Genomic DNA, 27649 nt, shown 5'->3' with positions numbered 1-27649 from the left:
CAAGTGATGTGGTTTAGTTTAGTACATTTTCTTTTCAGTTTTTGTGATTGTAAAAGTTGTGGGTGGGTATTCCTGGGTAAGTGTCCTTGTATGATAAATGAGCTTCTCTCTAGAAGGAGGAAGAGGCCTAAGTAATATAAAAGGGGCAAAAATCACAAAGCAAAGTTGGGCTTGCCACTACAGGCTGGTAATCCCAGCTACTCGCGAGGTTGAGGTGAGAGGATGGCAGGTTCAAGGCTTGCTTATGTTATAAAGTAAGCTCCAGGATCATTGAATGAGGCCCTATCTCAAAATAGGTAATAATTTAAAAAAAGAATTTGATGTTGTAGCTCAACAATAGACTACATATCTAGCAAGTGTGCCCTGGGTTCAACCTCCAATAACCCTTCTGCCCCAAACCAAATCGGTGTCGTAGGTCCAAGTCTTCCCTTTGTACTTTAAAGGTGTGTGGTCTTGTGTTGTAGGAGGCCACTTATTTATTTTCAGAGCATCTTGAGTAGAAATAATCACACAGAAACTATATTATTTAAATCACTGCTTGGCCAATCACTTAAGCATATTGCTAGTTAGCTCTTTTATCCTTGGTTAGCACATTTCTATTAATCTGTGTATCACCACGTGACTGTGGCTTACTGGCAAGGTTTCAGTGGGCAGCTTGCATCTTTCCCCTCTGGCAGCTCCATGATGTCTCTGACTCCACTTTCTTTCTTCCAGCATTCAGTTTAGTTTTCCCACCTAGCTCCATTCTGTTAAGCCACTGGCTGAAAGCAGCTTCTTTATTCATTAACCAATAAAATTAACACATATACAGAAGGACTTCCCACATTATTTCCCCCTTTCTGTTTAAATAAAAAGCAATGATTTAATTTTAACATAGTAAAATTACATATAACAAAGCAGTTATCAAGCAAGAATTATAGTTACAATATTTATATCTACTTTATATTTTGTCATAACTAAGGAAAACTATAACGATCTGTTTTTCAATTCCATCAATGACCCAGAAGGATATAATATTACTTAAGTAAACAGGAAGTGCACTGTAAGCAACTTCAAACACTCTAGAATTGACAGACATCTCGCTTCCTTTACAATCACCCAAAGTTCTTCTGTAATGTTGTGGGCACCCATTTTCAGCCTACAGACCCATTGTATCTGGCAGACTTTTCCACGAAGCAAGAAATTTCAAAGACAGTTCTGCCTATATTGGCAGTTTGTCAGTCACTTTCTTCTGTGTCCTGAAGAATGTCTTGCAGACTTTTTTATGAAGCAGGAACCCTGAAGGACCATCTCACCTTTAGACAAGTTCAGCAGTCATTTCTCTGTGGGTGCTGCATGTCCAGTTCACGCAGCATAACATCAAACAGTCCAGGCAAGAGCAGTTTCTTGCCTAAATGGCTAACAAACTCTGTAAGGAGCCTCTTTGATACCTATCTTCCTCTTGAAGTAATGGGTGCTGCCAGGAGCAGATATGCCTCATTGTAAATGTCGTATTCTGAAGGTGGTCTGAAAGATTTAAAGAATACCTATCTAATTGAAATATATCTCTATATCTCTAGAAAATCTAACTAACATGACTACAAGCTTTACTATTACAGGTGACTATCTATTAACCTGTATCTCTTAATTATACATTACATTTTTTAAATGAGCCGCACAAGCACAATACCTTACTCAAGAGCATATATATATATATATGTATATATAACAAAATTGATCTTAAATTTGTATCAATAAACCAAGATCTGTACCATTGCAAAGTATTGATCGCTACAGCAGTCTTAAACACACGACTTAGCCTCAGTGAGTCCCTGTTGATGTGAGAGGGTCACGGGGATAATGTGTAGAAAGTGGTTTCTCTTGAGTTTCTGACATATGCTCACTAATGCTTGGCTAGTGTCGTAATTACTATTTCTTAAGTATTTTGATGGAGGAGTTACTTTCATTTAATAAAGAAACTGCCTTGGCCCATTTATAGGCCAGTCTTTAGGTGGGTGGAGTAAACAGACAGAATGCTGGGAGAAGGAAGCCAAGTCAGAGAGTCACCATGATTCTCCCACTCCAGACAGACGCAGGTTAAGATCTTTCCTGGTAAGCCAGCTCGTGGTACTACACAGAATATTAGAAATGGGTTAGATCAATATGTAAGAGCTAGCCAATAAGAGACTGGAACTAATGGGCCAGGCAGTGATTAAAAGAATACAGTTTCCGCGTAATTATTTTGGGGCATAAGCCATGCGGGCGGCCGGGTGCCGGGGACGCAGCCCCGCCGCTCATAATACAACAGTATTTGACATCATCTTCTCTTTTATTAATCCCCAGAGGGTCATTAATATCCTAGGTCAAATTTCCTGGTTCTAGAATTTCCATTGTGTTTCCTCCCTCAGGTGTATCTTAGAGAGAGGGGGTGGAGTTTACTGCCTGGAATAACTCTTGACTCCAGTCTTTAGAGCAGAGGGTGTAGAAGTCGAAAGGTATACTTCCAACTTAGAGACGTTAGACTGGGCCAGAGGAACGAACTTCTTTCAGGACCAAAGATTCTCAGTTTTAGTGAAAGCTATTTCCTGATTGTCTCTCTCTGGAAACCCAACAACACAGTTGTAGCCTGGTTTATATCACTCCTGTACAACTCACTGAGAAACAAGCTTTAGAGAGATTGATTCAGGGGAAAAGGATGAGTGATCCTAGCCAGGGGACCTTGGAAGTGGAATCCCTTGCACTCTTGCAAAGTGATGGAGTATTATGGAATGCTAGGGACCTTTTCTCTTCAGAGATGTCCCTTCTCTGTTTGTTATTATCCAGAACTCCCCTTATCTTAGAATACCCTGGAGTCATTTGTCTTCTCCACCATTAGACTCTAAATTCCTTAAATCACAGAAGGAATATGGTCTCTGGGAACTGGGTTTTCCTCACAGCTCTGGGAAGAGTGATCTTTTTTGGGTCACAGCTCCTTATCAATAAGGTGAGGCTAGTGAACTGCAGAATCATTAAAAGGGATGGGTACCATTTGTAAAAGGGAAAAGATGGGGTTGGCGTGTAGCAGCTGTTTAATAAATAATAGCCAGTAACTTAGAGGGTAGCTATGGCTGCAGAGATGTTAATACTGGTGTAGCCCAGTGCCTGGGGCAGCACAAGTGTGTGTGTGTGTGTGTGTGTGTGTGTGTGTGTGTGTGTAGAAGACTGCAAATGAATGGAGGAGTTAGTGCATGCTTGAATAAATGGGATGCAGCTGCTTTTTAGTCCCCCAAGGCTTACTGAATTTGATGCTATCCACTCCTTTTACATGTGCCTTCCTCTTTTTCTTGTCTCAGAAGTTGGACGATTCTCTTCCCCCATCTAACTCTTCTTTCTCATTCCTTTGCTTCTTTGTTCCCTCCTGTCCTGTTGGCCAGTGGTAACCATTATCCTGGTCATATTCTCAAATGCTGCCTTTACTCTCAAAGGTCTCATTTCCTGCTAAGACGTCAGGAGGGTGAAAGTCAAGATGATTTTTTTAGACACTTCCGCATCCTGGGCTCAGATTTCTTGGTACTTGCACGTTATGAGGATGCCCTATTGTTTCTTTCAGTTCGGACGTCCTCTTCTGCCTGGCACTGCCTTCTCCCTGACCTGCTGTGAACATTTATGGGGTGGAAGCTTATCTAAGCTCCATAGCTTGGGATACAAGAACCACTCTGACTCCTCCATTCTCCCTCTGCTCCAGCCAGTTGCTGACCGCCTCAGTCCGTTTATACATGCTTGTACATCTGTCTCCAGTCTTTGCTTTGACCCCCCTGTTCTCATTGGGCATTGTCTTCTTTCAGATCCTCTCTGCAATCCAAGAGCACCTGAGACAACCCACTCTATGTTAGAAGAAAATACTAGACCATCTATATGCATGTGCATTTTAATCTCAGTCTTTGAAATGCCCTGACTTATATGTATCATGATATAAATAACTCATCGGAGCATATAGAAATAATATATCATTCTATTAATATAAGAATAATTATCACCAAGAAACCTCTATAGATTCCTACTACAAGAATTAAAGATAAACTCACCTTGTGTGCTTAGAGACACATGTGACCCTCCTCTCTAGTCTAGTAAGCTGCTCTAACCCTTCTCGCACACCCACTGGCTCAAGCCACCTTGGACTGTTCCCTGGACGCTCTTAAATCCTCACATTCTCACTCCTGTGCCTTGTTTTGAATTGTCCTCCTTTTTCATGTAGTGGCTGAGAACAAGGAAAATATACATACATGTTTATCCCAATCTTTGCCACTCTGTTTGGAGCCAGTCAGTTCCAAGCCTGTCTCTGCTGTTCAGTAGTTTCACTTGGAAAGGCACCACCATTCCTAGCTTCATCCTCCTCATCTGGAACACAATGTCCAGTTGGTGAAATAACACAAGCTGAGTGTACACTGTGCCTGGCGTGTCTCTAATACAGGTTCTGTGTGAGGGGTGGATTGGCTTCTCTTACCTCCCCACCCCCAGTATTCTATGTCCAGTTTTTCCAAGCCACGATATTGTTCAGGGAGTTGAGTATGCCATGACTTACAGTCACGAACAAGCTTCCTGTTAGCCTGTCCCTGCTCACCTGTTTCTACCAGCATCAGTGACCTGTGTGGACAATACTGGTATCTGACATTCAGGGGATCCCCTCACAGTGCAGCCTGACAGTCCAGTGAAAACACAATGCGAAGCAGCTGAAGGTGAAATTATAATCTTCACACTAGATGGCATGTGCCGTGATGCCAACATAGATGTCGCCAGGAAAATGTTGGAATCACACTCAAAGTCAATGACAAACCAGAGTCTGGAAGAGAACAAATTAACCAAGCGTAAGTGCAGACGGAGATAATGTTAAAGATCTAGGAGCTGGAAAGAGATTTGCAAGGAATTAATGAAGCCTTTGAATATTTCTACTGAAAGAAATCTTTTAAAAACACTCAGCCAGAGTACTTAAATGAAACACGAAAAGCATTAACCATAAAAGAAATTATGGCTAAATCTTACTATAGTAAAATTAAGGCCGTCTGTTCCTCCAGGAAATCATAAAGAAAGTTAAGGCATAAAATTTATCTCTCTAGCATGTATAAACAATTACAGATCAATGGAGAAAGCTACTCTGCAGGAAAAGAGGGATAGGCATTTCTCAATGGCTTCCTACTGCCTGTCATGGAGGACAGAGTCACCTGCCTATCCTCAGAGACACCCACAGTCCTCCTGCCTAGTACTGTAAGGCTAGAAGAAGAAATAAAAATGGGGAATAAGCTTCAAAAAAAGGTTCAGCATTGTTTTCTACTTGGGGAAATGAAGTCTACAACCATATTAAGATACTATTTTAGGATGAAAGTGAAAATGCTCATATTAGTTATCTGTAGATTCACTGGAAATGGCTACAAATTTCAAATAGCTTTAAATAACACGAATCATAAGTTCACAATTTGTTGATTGTTATGATGATTAGTAATTGTCTTAATTATTTGTTCCAAGTCACACATTGCTATAGTTACAGTACAAATTCTGTAATGAGACAGTTTTAAAATAAATTTTAGTTCAATTTTGCAGAAAAACCAAATTGCATCAAAAATTCTTCTTATTGTTTTTTGAGAAAGGATTTCTCTGTATAGTGGTGTAGGAAGTTCCTTCTGTATTTGTGTTGCTTTTATTGGTTGAATAAAGAAACTGCCTTGGCCTTTTGATAGGGAAGAGCTTAGGTAGGTGTGGAAAAGAGAACTGAATTCTGGGAGGAAGAAGGGCAGGTGGCAGATGCCATGAAGCTTCTGCCTGAGACTGATGCTGGTTAGAATATTTCCCCATAAGCCACAACCTTGTGGTGTTACACAGATTGGTAGAAATGGGTTGAATTAAGATGTAAGAATTGGCCAATAAGAAATTAGAGCTAATAGGCCAAGTAGTGATTTAATTAATACAATTTCTGTGTGGTTATTTCGGGGGTTAAGCTAGCTGGGTGTTGGGACGCAGCCTGCTCGTCCTACTACAGTGTAATCCTGGCTGTCCTGGAACTCACACTGTAGACCAGGCTGGCCTCGAACTCAGAGATCTGACTGCCTCTGCCTTCCAAGTGCTGGGAGTTAAGCTGTGCACCATCACTGCCTAGCTCAAAAATTACTTTTAAGCCTAGGGTTAGTGGCACAGACCTGAATCCCAGCTGCTTAGGTAGCTAAGGCAGTTAGATCTGGAGTTTAGGGCCTGCCTGGGCACATTAGAGGGTCAGCTCTCAATGTAAAAAGAGGGCCAAGGTGCCGTTCACTAACAGGTGCTCGCCTTAACGTCTCAGCATGCCAGTTTAATCTGTGGAGCTAGAGCAAACAAACTCACAAGAGCAAAAGGGGTGTTTTAATCACATTCTTTTCCCCTTTAGCTGCTGCTTGTCTCTGGGTGCTGAATCCCACCCAGGAGACTATTTCAGGGCGTAACTCCAAGTACCTGTTTCATCCCTTTAAAAAAGAGTGACCCCCCCCCCCCAGTTCCACTGTGTATCTTACGTGTGTGTGTGTGTGTATGGGGGGGGGGCGGTGTACCCTTGGAGGCCAGAGAGGGTTTGAATATTCTAGAATTGGATTTACAAATCAGTTTTCAACCATCTTTCTCTGCTGCTGTGGTCCAGATTTGTGTCCTCTGGAAAAGCAAGTGCTCTTAATCACAGGGCCATCTCTACAGCCCCCAGGGGAAATCTTTTGAATGGTCAATTAAACTGAATTAAAATACATTCCACATGTTCAAACACACTCCACTTTCTTTCAACGTTTCCCTTGTCCCCCCCAAGCCATCTTTCCTTCCCAACTTTATATGCTTAAAAGAGCAAAACAAAACAAAACAAAACCATGGCGTACACTCAGTATGACCCGTTTCTTCATGGGTGTGGGGCTTACTGATGCATGGGCTGGGACCACATCCCTAAGAAGACTGAGTCTTTTTCTCCCAACCGCTATCAATTGTCAGCGGCAACCTGAATGTATAAAATTTTCAGGCAAGCAAGAACAACCACAACATGAGATGAGTCTGCCAAAATGTTTACCCCCTGAAAGACAGAACTATTGGACTTGGGACCGAACTGTTCTCATCTTCCTGGTGACCTGGCCTTCATCCATGAATCCTTTTTGATCCCCCCTTTTCTACTACTTTGTGTTTGGAACCTGATGGTCTGGCTGTGATTATTGGGACCCAGTAATTCTCTTCTCAATGCCAAGCTTTATAGCAAGAAAGTTCCTGAGAGGAGTGACCATGTGAGATATCACCATCAAAAAAGCAAGCAAGCAGCAAACAAACAGAAATGTTTTATGAAGATAATGACCTATGGGCACCATTTATGGAGGGTGAGGAGCCTGGATGCCATCAGTTGAACAAGAGCATCAATAATGGCTAACTTTCCTGCATAGCATTTGGGTACATTTTAGAAATTTAATCCACTGGATGACAATGGACACATTTCAAATGGCCTGACTTCAAAGGGCTTTATCTATTCAATTTTTCTTTTTATAGCAAAGGTGTTTTCTGGCCCATAAATGTAAACATTCTAATTACTTCTGTTATTATGGTTACTAATATATAAGACATAGCTGGTGTCTCTCCTGTGGCTCACCAACTAGATGTCACCTCTGCTGCCAAACCTGTCCATGTCTTTGGGGACCTGGGATATCTTAATCTTTATAATGAGCTGTTTGCTTTTCCTTTACTGGTTGGTAAACTTCAGTTTCAGACTTTTCTACCTTTGTGTGACTCTTGCATAGATAAATACTTACTTGCCTTGGATTTCTCTGGGTTTGTTTCCTTAGTGGTTTTAAGAAAAGTTAACACTACTCTTTCAATAGTAGCAAATTTTTCACAGCAGTTGCTAAGTGAGGGTTCAAAGGTGACTAGGGCAAACAGCCTCAGCTAACAAAGAGCAGCCTGGTCTAGGAGATTAACTACCCTGTGCAGAGGTTCACAAACATTTGTTTGTATTTTGTAAATAAAATCCCTTACAAAAAGATCCTTCTTGAAAGTTTCTGCTGGTTTTATCAGAGACATTGTCCCCATTGTTATAAAGGCGGTGAAAGGCAGAACATACAAACTTCTCAAGTGCCTCAAGACACGGAACCATCCACATCCGAAGCCGAGACCCATGATGTAGCGACTGGCTTTCTGCTCACAGGGAGTGAAGCTATGTAATTCTGTTTCATCCCCGATTCTAGCATCTCGTACCTCCTCCAGGGGGCCTTGCCACTTCATGACATCATAAACAAGATGGGCCCAGGGCTCACTTTTGCTGACCTTTTCCTTATAAAGCCAATAAACAAGAAAGTCTTGAGACACTAGCCATTATTTTTCCTTTTCTAAAACCATGCAGAAATGTAATATGTTTACAGAGCTTCTAATTCATTTTCCTATTAATGAAAACAGGCATCTTCAGATACATTTGGCAGTGTTCTGGACTTGCCTTCTCGGCGCGTGGTGGGGGGGTCATGTAATTTGCTTAAAAATTAAATCTAGCTTTGTACCTTATTAAGAATTGTGGATGCGTGTGAGGGGTATGGAAAAAGAACTAAAATCAAGGAAACTACATTTTAAGCCAAGAGGCAGAAAAAAGAAAGAAAGAAGGAAGGAAGGAAGGAAGGAAGGAAGGAAAGAAAGAAAGAAAGAAAGAAAGAAAGAAAGAAAGAAAGAAAGAAAGAAAGAAAAGAGTACTTTTTCTTTTAATTCTGGAAAGGAGTCATGTGTGATGAGGATTTCTGTGTTTAAGAACACTGTTAAAGAGTCAACACATTACTTAATCGAGGAAGGCAGCCTGAGACTAACCCTTGCACGTCTATAGGGACACGATCAGCGTGCCCATGCACATTCAGCTAGGGTTGTCAGAGCCAGCGAATTCGAATACATTTACAAGTCATATGAATTTCAAAGACGTGTCTGAAACAGGACTGTTAGAAACCTCTAGAAGCGTTTAATGAGGAGATCAAGGCTGTGCATCAAGTAATTTTCCGAGCTGTGCACAAACAGACACCACGGAAAAGTTGACTTCACAATGCCGAGCCTCGCGGCACCAGAGTGCAACACGCAGGGTGCAAGCTCTGCCCAGCGGAAGATGCTATCTAGAGTCTAGGGTAGTTCGAGAAGAATTCTGCTGAAGAAGCCTGTAAGCTCTGGGGTGCATAGAGGCGTCACCATAATTGCAGTTGGCAAGATTGCTGAGCACCCAAAATGAGCGGAAGACGAGAGTAGGTGCGAAGGACGGAGAAATCTATCCCGCTTCTGACCTCGGGCTCACAAAGTTCAAGTGTGGGAGTTAGGACCATAAAAGATGCCTGCTAGGGTTCAGGAAGTCAGCATTTCTGTTTCTGTATATTCCGTGAAAGAGGCGTTTTTAGAAGCAGTGGTTGAAGAATTTTTATTTCTTAATTGACTGTGTTCTAGAATAAAGAGGAGCCACACACATCTGTCCTTAGAGGCGTCCACGTGGGTGGGTTTCGCCCTGGTGGGGCAGATCAGTGCGCATCTCTAGCCAGGAGGAAAGCTGCCTGCTTCTTATGCCTCTGCTAGTTCACTGAGGTGGGGGTGGCAGAGATCCCTGACTCTTGCCCAGGCAAACGGATGATTCCAGGGTGAGCAGAATCAAGCACCGGCATTTGCCAAGCGCAGACTTGGATGAGAACAGAATAAATTAGTTCCTCTTAGCCGGCTACGGCTTGGAGTAGATGGCCGAGGAAGAAGAGGCACTGAGGTACATGGTGACCGTGAACTACCTACTGTTTCCAGCCAAAGATGCAAAGGACGGAGAATATAAACAGTGATTATAAAACCGAGGCTGGGGAGGCAAAGGAGTCCTGTGGGCAAGTCAACCTCTTCTTATGCGTCTGAATCATCGTAACTACAGCACTTGCTCTTATTAACACTCACTGATTAGCAGATTTTTAACTTATTGTCAGGTAAATTACAAATACCCCAGGTCTGAAGTGATTGTTTATCTGGAGTTTCCAGTTCACCAAGTGATGGCAGCATTATTTGAAGTTAGTAGTATAGTTAAATTCTTTTTCAATTCTTTTCTTTTTCATTGTGTGTAGGTAGTGTGTGTTCTGTGTGTAATCATGTTTGAATGTATATGGAGGCACATGTGTGCACAGTGTATGTGGGCATGTATGGACATAAAGTGGTTGAAGTGGGTGGCTTTCCTAGGTTGCTCTCCACTTTCTTCAGTAAGGCGGGGTCTATCAGTTGAACCAGAACTCCTTCATGATAGTCTAGCTTGCCATCTCATTCAGGATTTCCTGGGTAAACTTTCCCAGTGCTGGAATTACAAATGGGCTCCCACATCTGCTCTGGGAACTGCTAAGCCATCTCCCCAGTCTCTTATTATTTCTTAACACTGCTCCTAGCAGATCCAGACAAACTACTGTGCAGCTGTCCGCTGTAACTTGGTGGAGCCTCTTGCAACCAGAGAGTCTACAATCATGCCCAGTGATCTTGCCCACAGAGGGATGGAGTACCAGGGAAGAGAATGTCAGTTTTAGCATGGACACAGCGTGGTTAGTCTCAAGATATGCTCAGTCAAAGAGAAAGCCAGTCTTTTAGTATGCATAATCTTGCTTTATTCCAGTATGGCTGTTCATAAAATAACTTAAAGACTAAACCTTGCTGCCAAGTAACGTTGGTACACACTATAAAAACCCTGAATAAATAAGAAACGGAAACCTAAAGGTGCAACCATTTGTTGGTGAGGAAATAACGTATTTATGATTTTTCTTATGATGTTTCATTGACATATGGAGCTGCTAACCAAGTGACAAATTAATTGACTAGGTTTAAAGAGAAATGGATGTGGCTTAATGAAGAGGGACAGGCTATGTATTATGAGCCAGCTGGTTCTGCTGCTACTGGCTTATGGAGACAATACACATCGGACAGTTAATGAGTCTCTGTTGCATAAGATAGATTTTCTTTATAATAGAATTGCATGCTTTGTCTCTAAATGGGGTTATTATACACACCATTGCACAATGTTTGAAGAGCTTGGTTGGACCTTGTAGAGGGTTAGGAGAGAAATAAATTGGAAGACAATCGTGCTTAAGACTGTCAATCCATCAAACCCTCCATATTTATCTAAATTACCAGCACGTTCTGCCCAAATACAAATTTGTATGACATACATGGCTGGAATGTTAATGAGGCCCAGGTGTCACTCGATGTCACCAGTCAGGTTTTCCTCTGTATGTATAGACCCAAATCCACATATACTGAGAACCGGCAGCCAAAGCCCTCCCACTGCTGTTCTCCACGGTTGCTCTCTTCCCGCTCCCCGGTGTGTCAGCACCAGAGTGGCCTTTGGCCTCGCTTCCACCTACCACAAACACACAGAAGAAACACACTCAGCCTGGGTGATTCAATTCTCAGAACTCAGGGTTTGAATAGTTGGTTTTACTGGAGACTCCTTCACTTTTCTCTACACCTGCAGGCCCCTCTCTGTTCAGTTCAGTTGCTTTTATTTTCCTTCTTTTAAGATTTATTTTTAGATTATCTGTATGACTGTTTTGCCAGTATGTTTGTAGGTGCCCTGTGTGTATGGCCGATATCAGTAGAGCTCAGAAGGCGGCCCTGGATTCCCTGGGACTGATTGGTTGTAAGCAGTCATGTGAGTGCTGTACCTGGGCCCTCCTCCAGAGGAGCTCTTAACCGCTGAGCCGTCTCTCCATCTCAGGGCAAATCAATTATGATTCATTTTAGAACTGTAAGAAACAAAACTGGATGTGGTGGAATTAAGCGTCATTCACTCTGCATCAGAAGGTGGGTACGTAGGCAGGGCTACTCAACAGTGCAGGAGAGGGGATGGAGGGCTCGAGTTATCTTTTCCCTAAAGCGTTTACTCTGTGCTGGCTTTGGACCTGATTTACCTTCAGCTTGATTCTTTTATTGATGTTATTGAGTAGTCTTCTGGAATTTTGTAGCTTAGTTTGGTCCCAGTTCCCTGCCCCCACGCAATAGTGTATCTTTAAGCCCCCTGAATCACAGTGAAGATGATTCTTGGGTAGCATGGCTATACCCTTGGGGAGGGACTTCAGACATTATTAGTCCCCATTGACTTTGACATTTCCTCCTCTGCAGTGAGGTAACGGCATCTGCTTCCTTCCAGACTTCCTTCTCTGTGCCTTGACTCCCAGCCGGGCACGGGTAATTGAAAAACATTACACATGGGAAATAGTTCATGGTCCTTAGAGTCCGATGGTCTTTTCAGCCTAGACATCATGCTGTCCTGAGCCAGATTGCTTCCTCTTCATCATCGTGGGGTTCTTTACTTTTCAGCCCCCTGTGTGTCTGGAAGAAAGCAGGGTGAGCTGAAAGAAATGGACAAAACAGTTTCAGAGGCCTCTCCGCGCAGGTCTCAGCCTCTCCAAATTGAATCTTGGAGCCTTGTCAGAAGTGTTATTTTTCCAACAGAGAAGGCGTTAAGAGGCTATAGAAAATAAACTCACCTCCTGATGCTGGTCTCTCTGCTTGCTGTATCCATTTACTGAGAAGACTATACTGGAAAGTGTGGCAGGAGGGGTCACATGACAAAGGACAATCACCCCTCTCTAATTCTATTTGCGTGTTTCTTAATATGGGCTTCAGGGTTTCCTTGTCGTTTTTGGATTTTGTTTGTTAGGTGGATGTGGATATCGAGACACTTAATTCCGTTCACCTAATTTTGAAGCCGCAAACACTCATCTGTAGATTGAGCTAGGTTTTTTTTTTATAATAGAATTTCTCAAATTTGGCCAGGGGAAAAGAAAAACCTAAACCAAATGGTAACAGCGTCATGGTAATGGATTTCACTATTTTAAAAATGGATTTCCCGTGCTCTGGTAAAAATAGATCGCTGGACAGCGATACCAAGGTTAAACAGCTCCAGGCAGTCAGTTTCCGTTTGACTGGATGTTTCACTTAACTTGAGGACCCGTACCTTCCCTGGTCTTCCCGTTAGCATAAGTACCTACAGGAAATTGTGTGCTCGGAGACTAATGGGCACACACGAGCCTTTCTTTATTAACGCTTGTTCCGTTAGCCCCGCTCCATACACGTGTGCGTGCAGAACTGGGGCGCGATACCAAAGCACACTGTGTTCAAGTCTAGAACCTTTAGTTTAGGGATCTGAAAACATCCCCAGCGATTAAACACCAGGCTGCCAGTGAGAGCTCTGTATGGTTTACTGTTTGAAAGAAGCTATGAAAAGCTGGTGCACGTTTTGTCCCTGGGAAATCCTTTCTCCTAGTCCTGTAAAGAAGCCTGCCCTCATTTTCCTGGGCTTTCCATCCATCCCTTAAACTGTCTCCTTCTCTCCCTTCTGCCCACATCCTCATGTTTCTTGAGGTGTCTCTCCCATGTGTGTAATTTTTGATTCCCATATGTCTCTGCAATAGAGTGAGGGGAGCTGGGGCTGACTTCAGTTTGGCTCAGGTTATTTGAGGTTGTCTGGTTTCTTCTCTTTATCTCATTTGATGACTTGCATGCCATCTCTCCTGTTTCTAAGGCATCTGCTTCGTTTTGCTTTCAGGGGTTCTGAGCTGTACCCCTTCAGCCTTTTTTCTCACTCTGCTCCGTACCCACCCCCTGTATGCTTGTTATCTCAGGGAGCTGGGTGCCCTGGTCCAGCTGGTTCTTTGGCTTCCCAATTCTGGGCTGCATTTGCAGCTCCCAGGGTCCAGGCTCAGTGCAGCCTCTGGGTCTCTCTTTCTCTTCTAGCCTTGCTCTGCTCGCTCCATCACCATGACCCTCCCTTCTCCCATGCACAGGCGGAAACCAGAGACTCCAAAGTCACTGGGTTTCTGCCTTCTACTCTTGGATCCCTCACCAAAGCCCATGGATTCCACCCGAGTACCTGTCTTTACATCCACCTGTGTTTCCTCCTAAGGAACCCAAGATTCAGCTTTCCCCATTTTCTGTCTTCCCTGAGTCCCTGGGGCTATCCCTCCTCCTGTTCTTTTCCCTCTGAAGACAGCAGCAGGCCTGCTCATTCCTGGCTCTCAACTACCGGAAAGATGTGCTTGCCCTTCCCAATAGAGCTTAGCCTCACCATGATGTGGGCACTTCTCTCTTCCTCCTGACTTGTCCCCTTACTGTCGTGAGGTAACTCCTTCTGAGACCACATGAACTCTTAGGGCCACACCTCATCCCGCCATGGGATTTCAGCCTAAAAATAATCTCTTCTCTTTGTAGGAAAAAGTGTCTAGTAGTGTTTAGAGAGGACATTCAAATGATTTTCTTCCCCAAGCCTTTCCCCACCTCCTCTGAGAGCAGTCACTGGACCCCTATGGCACTGCCCTGTGATCATGTGTCCGGATAGAGAGGGTGCTCATCATGTCATGTTCCTTGTCGCTAGACCCCAAGTGCTGGGCACATTCTAGGTCCGTGACGGGAGCTGGTGTGACAGCTCCAGAGTGAACGTGAGCAGTGTACAACTGCCAAGTAGCTACGAAGGCTCCAGAACCATGGGCCCTGTGGGGAAAGCCCCTCCCCTTGTTTGGACGGGCGCTCTAACTTCCGCTCTCTCTCCCCAGGAGAAAGAGAAGCTGTACGTGGAACTGAAGCACGTCCTGGCCCGGCAGCCTGGCCCCGAAGCTGCGGAGCAGCTGCAGATCTACCGGCACACGCTGCGGGAGAGGACCAAGCAGCTGAAAGTAAGTGGCAGGCCCTGCTCTCGGGTGGCAGGACAGTTACCTTGAGGGTGTTCCCGGGCTGCTCAGTGAGTCTGGCTCCCACCAACCAGCTTTTCTCAGAGTTCTTTAGACTCTAATCGTCCCGGAAGGAGGAGAGCGAGCTCCAAGGAAGGAGCTGAGGAAGGACGGACTCTGTGTAATGGAGGAAGGGTTTACATGGAAGGTCACAGAACGGTTCAGACAGCTCAGATGGCAGAAAAGAACATTAAACACTGTTGCCAAACCAAAGCCCATTACTGCACCAAAACAGCTTTTTGCTACTTCTTTCCACCCACAATAAATGTTTGCTAAGCACCCATCAGTCGCCAGGGCCTTGCTCTATGTCCACTTATCACATAAACAGTCATGAAAGGGAGATTAAACCATGTAAAATTTTTGTTGGCATAATTTTCCCTTCCAAGTGCCACAAAAGCTGAGCTCAGAGACATGGAGAATTTTCTTATTCTGTGGGCCTCTTGAAAGTTTTTTCAAAAGCTGACTGTCTTCGAACCGTATTTTCAACTTTATCTCCTGAGCAAGCAGTCGCTATTTTTAGAAACCCTGAGAGGTTTTGTGCCCCCACACACATCTGTGGCGGTCTGTGCAGCTCATCTAACTTCTGGCACTGACCTGCCCCATAAGGGTGATAATTTGTCCCTACTACTGGGGATAAAAGAGGTGGCACCCTATTAGTGTAGGCTTAATATTTTCATAAACAAGACATTATAATATTGCATCCTTTAGGTAAAATAGAGAGGTGAAGCCAATCGAATTAGAATATTAATTTTCAGATTACTGTGAGTGCTCATTTCACATGAGTACCCAGAGACATGATTTGAATTTTGCAAAAGGCACATCATTTTGGTTTCTTTTATTTCCTGAAACAATTGAATATTTCAAGCAAAATGATTTTTTCTTCTTGTTTTCTCAGGGTGAGTATAAATTAGAAAAGTATATGCCTCTTTTGTCTTCTGCACAGTTGGTTCTGGGTAGTCCTCAAAGGCCCCCAAGGGGCGTTATGGTCCAGCAGTCCCTTACCCCAGGAAACCCTCGCCTTCAGCTCAGACGAAAATGCAGCATCTTGCAGCAGAGGGATGGAGGATGTTCTGAGCAAGGCCCACAGAGCAGTGCCATTATCTGGAGTCTCAAAACAGGGTCTTCGTTCCTAGGAATGAAATTATTGGGATTGATTTTTTCCACACGAAAATCAAGTCCTTCAGTGCAGCCAACATGGCCAAAATCATGTTTACAACAATTAAGAGGAAAGCGTTCAGAGGCAGACAAATGGGCAGAATGATCATCTCACTTTTTTTAAATTAATTAATTAATTTATTTAATTATTAAAGATTTCTGCCTCTTCCCCGCCACCACCTCCCATTCCCTCCCTCCCCCAATCAAGTCTTCCTCCCTCCTCAGCCCAAAGAGCAAGCAGGTTTCCCTGCCCTTTGGGAGGTCCAAGGACCACCCACCTCCATCCAGGTCTATTAAGGTGAACATCCAAACTACCTGGGCTCCCACAAAGCCATTACGTGCAATAGGATCAAGAACCCATTGCCATTGTTCTTCAGTTCTCAGTAGTCCTCATTGTCCGTTATCTTCAGCGAGACCGGTTTTGTCCCATGCTTTTTCAGACCCCGGCCAGCTGGCCTTGGTGAGTTCCCGATAGAACATACCCATTGCCTCAGTGTGTGGGTGCACCCCTCGCGGTCCTGAGTTACTTTTATAAATACCTTCAAAACTAGTGCGTGCCCCTTAGAACAATTGGTCGCCTTTTAGGCCTGGATTTTGGTAGGGTACACGCACCTTAGTACGGCTATGCTTTCTGCCCTTTTGGGGGAGTCTATCCCTGCCTTAGTGCAACTCATATCCCTTGGCACTCACTGAACCCAGCCACAGAGAGAGAGGCTTCTTGTTACAGCCTCTCTTTTGCATTAAGATCTTGCATTGTACATTCAGGCCCCAACCCCCTGCTTCTAAGAGCTGAAGTGCCCCACTGCTGAGATACAGAGTGAGCCTGGGAATAGTCCCGGAGAAGGCAAAGAAAAGGATGACAGACGTTTAGCAGAACAACTGCCATGGCATAGACATAAATTGAAAGCCTGGTCGGTGGTGGTGGTGGACAACATACTTTCAGAGGGGCGCCTACCGTAATCCTCAGAATCTCGCTCCTTACCATAATCCTCAGAATCTCACTCCCTAGTGGGATTTTCTTTTGAATATATTTTAAAGGGCTAAGAGCTAGCCTAGACGGTGTGTCTGGGAGTTTTCTGTCTCCACTCATAATATTCCCTGTAACACTTCCTACCGCCCATCTGAATCCATTTGAAAGTTGCTGCTAGGCTTCCTTGTAAGCACAGCATGCTGTTTCATTTACGTTTGTCATTGGATTATGAGTTATCAGTCCCTGGCCTGATTAATATCCAGGTATAGGCCCTGAGCCTGTGCAAGTATGCTGTTGAACTATTATGAATCCCGGGCAGTGGCCTGCACCGTTAGCGCCTGGGATGACTGTTAGCAGGTTACAACAGATGTTCCAGAAAATGATACTGCCTCCTGTACTTCCTGCACTAACACTTTTTCACTTGTCACGTTAGGTTCTGTCATCAGAGCTGAATATGTATGAATCCCAGAGCCAGGAGTACAAGTATGAGATCGAGAGACTTGGCAATGAATTGGTGACATTAAAGAAGAAATACCTGGCTCAGAAACGCAAAGAACTCATTCAAAAGTAAGGCGCAGTCAAATGCTCCGAATGTGTTATGCCTGCTGTCTGATTATTTAAGAAAATATTTGAGGAAGCAGGGAGTGGTGCCACGCGGCTTTAATCTTAGCACTTAGGAGGCAAGAAGTAGGCTGATTTCTGGGAGTCCAAGGCCAGGCTGGTTCACAAAGAGAGTTCCAGGCCAGTCAGGGCTGCACAGTGAGACCCCGTGTCAAAACAAAAAAAATGTTTGATGAATTTCTCAGAGCTGCCCATCTTAGTAGGGTAAACTGAGTCATGAGACAGACAACCAAAGTTCATAACACAACGAAAGTGATATCTTATCTGACATTGATCTCTCTTCCCTTAGGAATCTAACAGAGATTCACCAACCCCTGCTCACTGATGGGTTGAACATGGGGCAGATGGAAAAGGGGGTACCCCTTACCCTGTCACACACTGTCCTCATGTTTTGCCAAACAACCAGGCAATAGCTGCAGATGAGACTCAGTAACCAGCCTTCTCTTAGGCTGAAACTTATTCAGAGTTAAATCCATAAGCACTTTTGCGGAGGGAGCAGGGCTCCGCGAGGCCGTTGTCTCTCACAATGCAGGGGAACTGCTGTGATTGGGAACACACGCTATGTTTTAGACACGACTGTCTCCATCATCATGCTGGCAATTTACTAGAGTATCTGTGGTGGGGTGCTGGTCTCAGCTTGTCTTCCACAATTGCTGAGCTTGACATTTTGGGTTCTGGGTGCCCGAATGCTGGGAAGCAAATGTCCTCTTTGCTTTGTTATTGTCATCTCCCTCTGCCCAGGGAGCAGGACAGGAGCCCAGTTGGGTCGGGAAGTTTGAAACTTGGTCTGTTTGTGTGGCCTTGCCAAAACTAATCCAGCTAATTCCACAATGACGCCCATTACGGGCTGAAAGTCATATTTGGTATTTCATCTGCATGGACATCTCAGGGACAGGCTGAAATATGGTTTGAGTGCATCTGCCTACGATCCGCTAGCAGCAAACAGCATATAAAGTAACTGGATGCAAATTCATTTGCCAGTAAAAATCTGCCCTTCTTGTAAATCAGAATATTCCCCTGGTCCACATTTAGATGCCAGCTTCTCAGTGGAGTGAAATACCGCCATGATTTAAAGAAGTCAGTCTTTTGTGTGGGTCTTGTGACTATCTGACTCTGTGGGGAGACTGATCAAACATGCAGGTTCCCTGGCCCCATTTCCCAGAATCTGGAGCAGTCTCAGAAATCTGCGACTTAAAGCTTGTTGGGTGGTTTTCAGTCACATTGAAGTTTCAGAACGAGAGAGAGAGAGAGAGAGAGAGAGAGAGAGAGGAAGGAGGAGGAGGAGGGAGGGAGGGAGGGAGCGCGTGAGAGAAACCATTGAGGTAAAGGAGTTTAGAAGTGGAAACACTAGGGTTAAACTAGGTTGCACGGTGAGCAAGCAGATATGTCCACACCACCTCTGGTATTTTGAGGCTGTGCTGCTGAAATGTCAGCAGGGATGGCTCCTTGTGAGCGAGGTGTTGAGCTCTGAGATCATCTAGTTTTTTGAGCTTACACTCTGACAAGAGAATCTTGAAATCCTTTCCTTCCCTCCCATTCGTCCATCCTCTACTTTTTTAAACAAAGAAAAAAAAAAGTTCCTGGAGTGCCGGGCGGTGGTGGCGCACGCCTTTAATCCCAGCACTCGGGAGGCAGAGGCAGGTGAATCTCTGTGAGTTCGAGACCAGCCTGGTCTACAAGAGCTAGTTCCAGGACAGGCTCCAAAACCACAGAGAAACCCTGTCTCGAAAAACCAAAAAAAAAAAAAAAAAAAACAAAAAAACAAAAAAACAAAAACAAAAAAAAAAAGTTCCTGGAGTCAGTTCGGATTGACCTTCAGAATATTTTAATTTGCAGTCTGCATGCACGCTCTCATCATCTTGTAGAGATAAGTAAAACACAATGCTTAGTTTCAAAGATAAAAGTCTGACCAAGCCTCCTTTTTGTGACAGGAGAATCATCCCATTTGTCTCTGAGGGTGCACACACTTCTCTTGAGACTGGTGGTATAGTTTACACAGTTCCAAACAGCTAGCTTGGCTGAAGGGCTTATCATCTTTCTAGAACCAACTGACTTCTTGCTGTAGCTCATGGCTTGCTCTAATCTCTTTAAAAACAATTTTAAAGTTATATTTATTTATTTGTTTGTTTGTTTATTGTGTGTGTGTATGTGTAGAGGTTTGGGTGTGGTGTGAGTGTGACCATGCCATGGTGTTGGTAAGGAGGTCAGAGGATAATTTCTGTGAGTCAGTTCTTTCCTTCTGTCATGCAAGTCTAGGGGTCAACTTCAGGTCACCAGGCATGGCAGCGAGCCACTTTACATGGAGTCATCTCTCTGGCCCCTAACCTCATGTTCTGTGGCCTTCCTGGCCACTCCATAGTTCCCTGCAACACAGCAGGATGAGCTGCTCCTTCTTGGCTTAGCCTATCTCAATGGCTGCTGCAGCGATATAGAATTAATAACTCTTTGATTTAAATTTAAATCAATGAAAATTGTGAGCATTGGTTGCACTAGCTGCATTTAGAGTGTTGGGTACCCACACACAGTGGCCAGCTGCAGAACCGTTCCCTTTACTGTAGAGGTGTCCATTGGTCAGTGTGGCTCCTCTTCAGGTTGTGCCTTCACCTGTGCTTTGCTTCCTCCTGTGCAGCCCTCTGACCTAGGTTTGGCATCACTGGAGCTTCCTTTCAGTTGAGGCACCCATAAGCCAGTAGACAGAAGGGTCCATAGAAGCACAGCGAAAAAGATGAAGGTGCTGAAGAAAATATGCACAGGCAAGAACAAAAGTGCTGAGATGGTTTAGACTGGAAGGAAGAAGGCTGCGGGGAGTCATTATAATGGTCTATAAATACATTAAACAGATAATGTAGAGGAGGCAGTATTCCCATTAGTCAGCTTAGACCAAGCCAGAAACATTAAGCGTAAGTTCCTTCAGAAAGGAAAATTCAGGTTATTTAAGGCAAGGGAGTGCAGGGAAGAGGAGGGAGGGCTGCTTGCATCCAACACCGAGCAGAGCGAGACAAGTTGCCAAAGGACGGGCAGGCATCCTCTCTGCCGGACCCACTCAAAATAGGGCTTGTGTCCTATTGTGGAGGATGGCTTTTCACAGTGATGAAATCAATTCTACTAAGAGCAGCTGAGTTGATTAACCAGCGCTCTACAGGTTCTTTCCAAATGGAATAATTCAGAGCTTTCCCTGTGGATGGATGTTCACACACGCACATACACACACATACACACACACACACGCGTATGCACACGCACGCGCGCACGCGCGCGCACACACACACACCCTTTAGAAAATAGCGACTCATATCATTTTTGCCTTTTGGATTCTTTCATTTTCCTCAGACACACTTTTCATCAGCCTCTGGTTCCACCCATGTTCCCCCACCTGATTCCTCCAGTGTCCACTTCTTATGCTTGTCTGTAGTTTGCAAATCAGATTCTTCTCCCAAAGTCAGAATTCATTCCTCTGAGCTTAGTTGTGTGTATTCAGCACATCTGTTTGATTTTGGTCTTAGAAGTTTGTTAATTTTTGTTCTTTATAATTCAAAATAGGGAACTCATGTAAGTATGCTGTCTCTGCAGGAAAGGTGTGTGTGTGTGTATGTGTGTGTGCATTTGTGTATGTATGTATATGTATGTGTGTGTATGTGCATATATGTGTGTGTGAAAGGGACCCATATGAAAAAATACATCATTAGATTTGTTTTAAGTAAAATTTCTTTTATCTATTACCCAAAATACCATCCTTTTTATTTTTTCTATTTCTCCAGTCCTTCTTGTATCTTAAACTATTTCTAGTAATTTCTGCTGTGTGCTTGGAGTTATAGGAGAGTTCTTATTTTTACAGGTGTCCACGTTTGATAAAGAGACTTTACATGCAGTAAATATTTCTAACTTTCCACGGGAATTTGGAAATATCCCAGGTGATAAAAGACTAATTAGTCATTATATCTGAACCAGAAGGAAGGCTCTTCTGACTGATCTTTGGAACTAAACAAGTATTTTTAAAACGGGAAGATCATTACAAGTCAGAAGACATCGGAGCCACAGCGTTTGAGCTGTAATGAGGCCCTCCGTTCATATTTGGATCACCAGCAGTGGCATACATGTCATATCTAATTGTTGCCCCATAAGTCTGCGTGTTGTCAGAAAACACCTGATTAGATTTCCACAACCACCTCGTCTCTAGCCAGAAGCTTTGATCCACTGCTTTTAGTGGCTAGCGTTCCCTAGGAACTTACAGAACACGGTGAAACTTAGAGGAGGGATAGGATGGTGGGGAAGCTAACCATCTCTTTTCTCTTACAGAAACAAGGACAGAATATCCATGAACAACATCTTCTCAGGGTCCAAGCAGTCTGGCCCTAGCTTTACTGGGGGTGGATTTCCCCTCAACCAGTCATCCAAGGTGAAGTTGTAACTGGAAGTTGCTGGTTGGATCAAACTCAACAGCTCAGGAAATTTGCTCTGGAGCCTTGTGGCGAATTGCCCTCTAAATCCCTCAGATCATAGATATCTAGAAAAGCTGGTGGCCAGCTTTCCGGAATGGGAAGAGATGAACAGCTATCAATGTTTTGTTTATAAGAGCGATGACGTCGTACCCGAAGCACATGGACATTAACAGACTGTAATTGGAGCTCTTTAACTAGGCTGGCCCTTGGCATAGAGCTGATCTTTTGTTACAATCCCACTGACTGACTTAAAATGCACCAGGTTTAGAAATTCGGGCTGGGTGAAGCTTTGGGTATTAATTTCTCTATCATAGATATTTGAGCACTTGAAGATTTTTGTATGTAAAAATATTTTATATGGAAAAAATGCAGCGCATGCCCTCCCGTCTTATTAGTGAAAATCCGTTTTAATTATTCCTCATTAACAACTCATGGAATGAAAGCAGGACACACTAGTGGGATTTCAGCAGAGTATATTAAGAGTAGTTTCCGTGTGGGATGCCATTCCAGGCCTGGGGTAGGGAAATCCATTCTGAAGAGAAATGCCAATAAATAACTTCATCATAAAAAAAAAAGTTTGTAGAGACATTGATCTTTGCTTTGGTGGAGCCTGTCACTAAAGTTTAAAATGACTGAGAGAAATGTTTAATGTAAGGATTTGAGTCAGAGGACCCAAGACTGAAAATGGAAGGATTCGCTGCTGTACTTCGGAGGCCTTGTGCTTGAAGGTGGAGTTGTTTAGCACCAGGATCTGTTTGGCTCTCAGGCTGCCAGATAACACTTTGAACCACAGAATCCTGATGTGGGATGCCCCTCTGTGTGCGGTAAATATGTTTTGTTACCATTGGTTAATAAAGAAGCTGATTTGACCAATAGCTGGGCATAATAGAGTCAGGCGGGAAATCTAAGCAAAGATAAAGGGAAAAAGAAGGCAGAGTTAGAGAGATGCCAGCAACCAATGGGGAAGCAAGATATGACTTAAGAAACCATGAGTCTTGTGGTAAAATATAATATAATAGAAAGGGTTAATTTAAGATGTTAGAGCTAGGTAATAATAAGTCTGAGCTAATAGGCCAAACAGTTTGCAATTAATATTAGGCTTCAGAGTGGTTATTTGGGAACTGGTGGGCGGGAGAAAATCCTCTGGTTACAGATTTCACTGTGTTTTCTTTTTGTTGAAGCCCCAATTATGTGAGCATTGTTCACAGTTACTTTATTCAATGTTCACTCAGTAATACCTTGGCCATCTCTCCTACAATAACTTCATTTCTGTATTTTTTTTAATTACCAAAGAACAAGTATCTCAGGGATGAACAAGAGCACCATTGTGGGACATTTGTGTACTTCGTGAAGATGCGTTGCTGTGATTGGTGTAATAAAGAGCTGAATGGCCAATAACTAGGCAGGGGAGGACAGGCGGGACTTCCAGAAGAGAGAGAAAGGAAGTCAGAGGGATTAATCTAGGTGCAGGAGATGCCAACGGGATGTGGGACAAGTCGGACATACAGGAGAGAGGAAAGGTAACCCAGCCGTGTGATGGAATGCAGACTAGTAGAAACAGGTTAATTAAGTTATAAGAGCTAGTTAGAAAAAGTCGAAGCTAAGGCTACATTTTCATAATTAATAATAAGTCTCTCTGTCATTATTTGTGGGCTGGCAGTCCTGACAAGAAAGCTTACTACATAATATAAGTGAAACATTTGAATGTTCCATCTGTGTTCATGACCATGATTCCCATGGTCAGCAACATCATCCAAAATGCTTGGTCAGATGGTACCAGAAAGTGGGACTTAATTGAGTCCACTGAGGCTGGGGCTATTGCTTAGGTGAGGCTCCCCAGAAGCTGACCCATGACAGAGGAGTCCATGAAAGTGTTTTACTATGTGGTGATTCCGCAAAAGCAGGTAAGAGGATGCGGAAGTGAAATAGCAGGCCATGGAAGGCATGCAAAGTCAAACTCTGTTTGCAGTAGAACTTAGAATACACTCTCCTCAGTGCTCAGAGTTTTACCATGAGGGATGATAGGGCTTGAATGACTATAGCCTCACATTGTTAGCCACCAGCCAAGGGCTGTTCTGCAGGGACCCTTCTGGTTCTCCCTGCCTGTAGGCAATGCAGGCCCTTGCCGCTCCATGGCAGGCCTTGGACAAAGGGATAGCAGGTATTGACTTCTGAAGTGGAAATGGTTAAGAGATCAAGGGGACATGGGATAGCTTGTGTCAACCCATGCTGCTCTCTGATTTGGACCAGAATAAGAAGGTCACAGGTAGAAAGAAACCTTAGTGTTCATGGTGATATTATGAGGTATGCTCCTAAGCCCTTTGAGCACTGTACATGGGTGGAGAAAGTGGGGATGTTTCCTAGAGAAGTTACCAAGAACATTTTAAATCCAGAAGATCACAATGGGAGCCAGATATGGGTGATGCATGCAGTGGTAGAGACAGAGGATTGGGAATTCAGGCCAATCTTGATTACAAGGCCTGTCAGATTTTAGCCTGTGCTACAGAAGACCTTGTTTCAAAACAAACAAATGAATGTACGAATCAGTAGAGTTAGGTAAGGTGGTGCATGCCTGTAAGTCCTGCACTTGGGAGGCAGAGAGAGGGTGATCACAAATTCTATCTCCGTGTGGACAAGGATAGGCTGGTTATATCTCAATGGTAGAACCCTTTCTTGGGTATACAGTGTTCAATATTTAATGCTAAGAACTTAAAAAAACACAGTGGAACCATTTCCATTTCCAAAAAGTCACCAACAATATTTTCCCTCAGAGCAATACATCGTGTAGATAAAGCTAACCCTTACGGTTTCCCATTTGTGCAGAGACATTTTCTGAACTATAACTAAGGGCAAGTTCATTCAGAGCTGAGAGGCTCTATAAGAGGTTCACCTGTGATTCTTGATCGATCCCAGGATGGCAAAGACCCTGAAGCCATCTTCTGGGTTCACAGCCTGACTCATAACAGTGAGTTGTTCTGAAGTGTGGATGAATTCCATCACATAAGCTTAGAGTACTGCCGGGCATGGAGTGTGCAATGTGTACATGTATGTTTGTGCACACATATAGTGGATACACATAAGAGAGAACTAATATGTCTGGGGAATAAAAGCGGCTATATAATTCTTACAAACTATAAAGGTGATTCTACAATGCTCCTACAGGGTGGATGACATTCAAACGTCTGGATGAAGTTTGATTTGGTAATTAATTTATAACTGAGTATCCTGTAAAATGCCACATTGTGTGCTTTATGAAATTTACATGCATTATTATTAAAATCTTGGGGAAAAGAAAATCTTATATAAAATAGTAATGTATCATAATAAATTTACAAACAAAAGTAAAAAAAAATACCAATTTGAAGTTAAGGTGGCCTCTCATCATCAGAAATTGGAATTTTCTGTTGTCATTCAATCACCATAGAAAAAGACCTAGTGACCTCTGTTGTCTTCTTCCTGGGTGATCGCCTGCACCGCCAACAGGGAGCCTATGTCCAGGACAGAAGAGGGCTCTGGGAGCTCCATGAGACTCCACTAATAGAGTCCCAGTGGAAGAGTGCATAAGGCTGGAAATAGCAAAGGCTCAGTACTGGAAGCAATAGCCATTTAGGTGCACGTATTTCCACCATAGCCATGGCACAAAAATGGATCGTTAAAGACACTGCACTTTGCAAAGCACTAACAATAACTGTGAGCTCACAGTGGGCTTGGTGCCTTTAAGAACCACAAACCTGCTCTGCATTGTAAAACAACACAAGGGAAAGGTACAGCTGCATAGTTTCACCCCAGGGTCTTCTGAGTTTGAGAGAGGAGTCCTGTTGCTGACTTCCAGCTGGGAAGTTGGGGACCTGTGATGGCTGGCTTCTCTGTTAATAGGGAGACGTGATGACAGAGATGCCCTGGCCATCTTTGCTGATCACCACCTCTCAGCAGCTTCTCCTATAGCTGCATTTTTATCGCGCTTACTTCTGAAGAATGGCTCAGAGCACAGGTTTGCTGCTGTGTTATGTCGTAGAGAGGGCGTTAGCTGTGTGTAGTAGGAAAAGATGGCGGCGATTTCGCTAGTCATGGTGGTAATTCTGCTGGAAAATTTTATCCGGGGTGGATAACTCATTTGATTTCCTGACCAGCTCAGAATTTGAAGTTCGACCTAGGCCAAGATCCCTATAGGACAATTCTGCATGGTGAATTTTGCGTAGAGCGGTATTACAAAAGCGGGGAGGTTTGAAACACAGGATACTATGTCTTCATTAAATGTAGCCAATTCCTCGGCCACCTAGCTGCTATTGGAGCAAAGGGAGGGTGTTTTTAAATATTAAAATTGTAAAATAACTTAATATATATCTCATCATTCTCTTTGAAGTAGATGGAAAATATTTTTATAGCATTATCCATTTTTAACTCCTAATTCAATGCTGTTTTAGCATACCATTCCTCATATCTATTATTTAAAGGTTCCATTAGGGCTTTGAGATCTGCTAGAATTTTATAACAGTAGGAAATGTTGTATCAACAGGGTACCATTCTTCTTTTTTATAATTAAAAATAGATTTTCCCTCTTATTTTAAAGTGCTCTGCTGTAACAGAAAGTTAGGAAGTAAGGATAAGCAAAAAGGAGAAAAAAAAGTTATCAATAATCCCTGCCCCCCACATCTCTCACCTAGGACTGTAGCGATTGCTCATGTCTACCATTTGTCCTGACTCACCGAGGGCTCAGGCTACCAAATCGGTAAGTGTTTTGAACACTGTCTTTGAAATATTACTGTCACATTTTCTTAAATGTATCTTTCTGCATTTAAAAATTATTTGATTTTATGAGTGTTTTGCGTAGATTAATGTTTGTGGAACACTTACACACTCGGTACCCACAGAGGGCAGAGGAAGGATTTCCTCAAAACTGTAGGTTGTTTTTATCTTTTCTACAATACCATATGAGGGAAGTCCACATATGTTCTTTTGGACTTAGGTCTTTAAAATACCGTGCAGTAATTTTGAGATCAACCATGTGCTCTTATATGCATGTATACATCAATCATTTACTTTTAATGCATAGTAATATTCTACTATATAGAAGTAATGCAATTTGCTTGAGTAGTTGATGGGAGAACAAGTTGCTTCTAAATTGTAGCTCCTGTGAATAAAGCTGCTGCAAAGACTTATGCATGAGTCATTATGTGGATAGACATCATTTCTCTTGGGAGAAGCAGTAAGGGATGGAATTGCTGGATCTGCACAAAAGTGTGTATTTTACTTGATGAGATACTGTCAAAATGTTCTCTGGATTGCATCAACTTACCATCCTAAAAACAATGTCTGTGGACTCGTCCTTGTCAATATTGTGCACCGTCAGTGTTTTTTAAGCCATTCTCTTCTATAAACAGTGATGTCTCCATGTGGTTTGTTTCCTGATGACTAATAGCATTAAACATCTGTTATTGTCATTTTGGTCATTCATACATCTTAGGTTGTGAAATGCCTTTAAACCTTAAGCCCATTTTGATCTTCTTACAAGGTTGTGAAAGTTCCTCAGGAAAGCTGATGCATGAGCTTTGTCAAGTGTGTGTGTAATTGTAACACTTACTTTGTTTATGGTGCACCATTTCCTTTTCTCAACAGTATGTTCTGAGGACCAGAACATTTCCATTTTAATAAGGTCCGATGAATCTTTATTTTGCTTTTACTTCCATTGTCTTGTCTTACGCCATGTCTGCATACTCCACGACAGTAATGAATTTCTCTTGTCTGAATATTGGTTCAGAAGTTGTTATAATTTT

The 27649-nt window shown here is 43.2% G+C and overlaps 1 protein-coding gene across 1 annotated transcript in view; it reads left to right on the top strand.

Annotated features, from left to right (window-relative positions):
* Positions 1–22390, top strand: part of Cfap58 (cilia and flagella associated protein 58) — a 107963-nt gene extending 85573 nt beyond the window's left edge. The window contains exons 16-18 of the mRNA XM_057779264.1: positions 14517–14636; positions 17249–17382; positions 21733–22390. Of these exons, the coding sequence (XP_057635247.1) occupies positions 14517–14636; positions 17249–17382; positions 21733–21844 (366 nt within the window). The 3' untranslated portion in view covers positions 21845–22390. The remainder of the gene's footprint in view (positions 1–14516; positions 14637–17248; positions 17383–21732) is intronic.
* Positions 22391–27649: the final 5259 nt, after the last annotated feature.

Source organism: Chionomys nivalis, chromosome 8 (assembly GCF_950005125.1).
Source record: "Chionomys nivalis chromosome 8, mChiNiv1.1, whole genome shotgun sequence".
NCBI classification, from domain to species: Eukaryota; Metazoa; Chordata; class Mammalia; order Rodentia; family Cricetidae; genus Chionomys; species Chionomys nivalis.
Note: the sequence above shows the minus strand (reverse complement) of the source record. Positions and strands in the feature narration are given on the sequence as shown.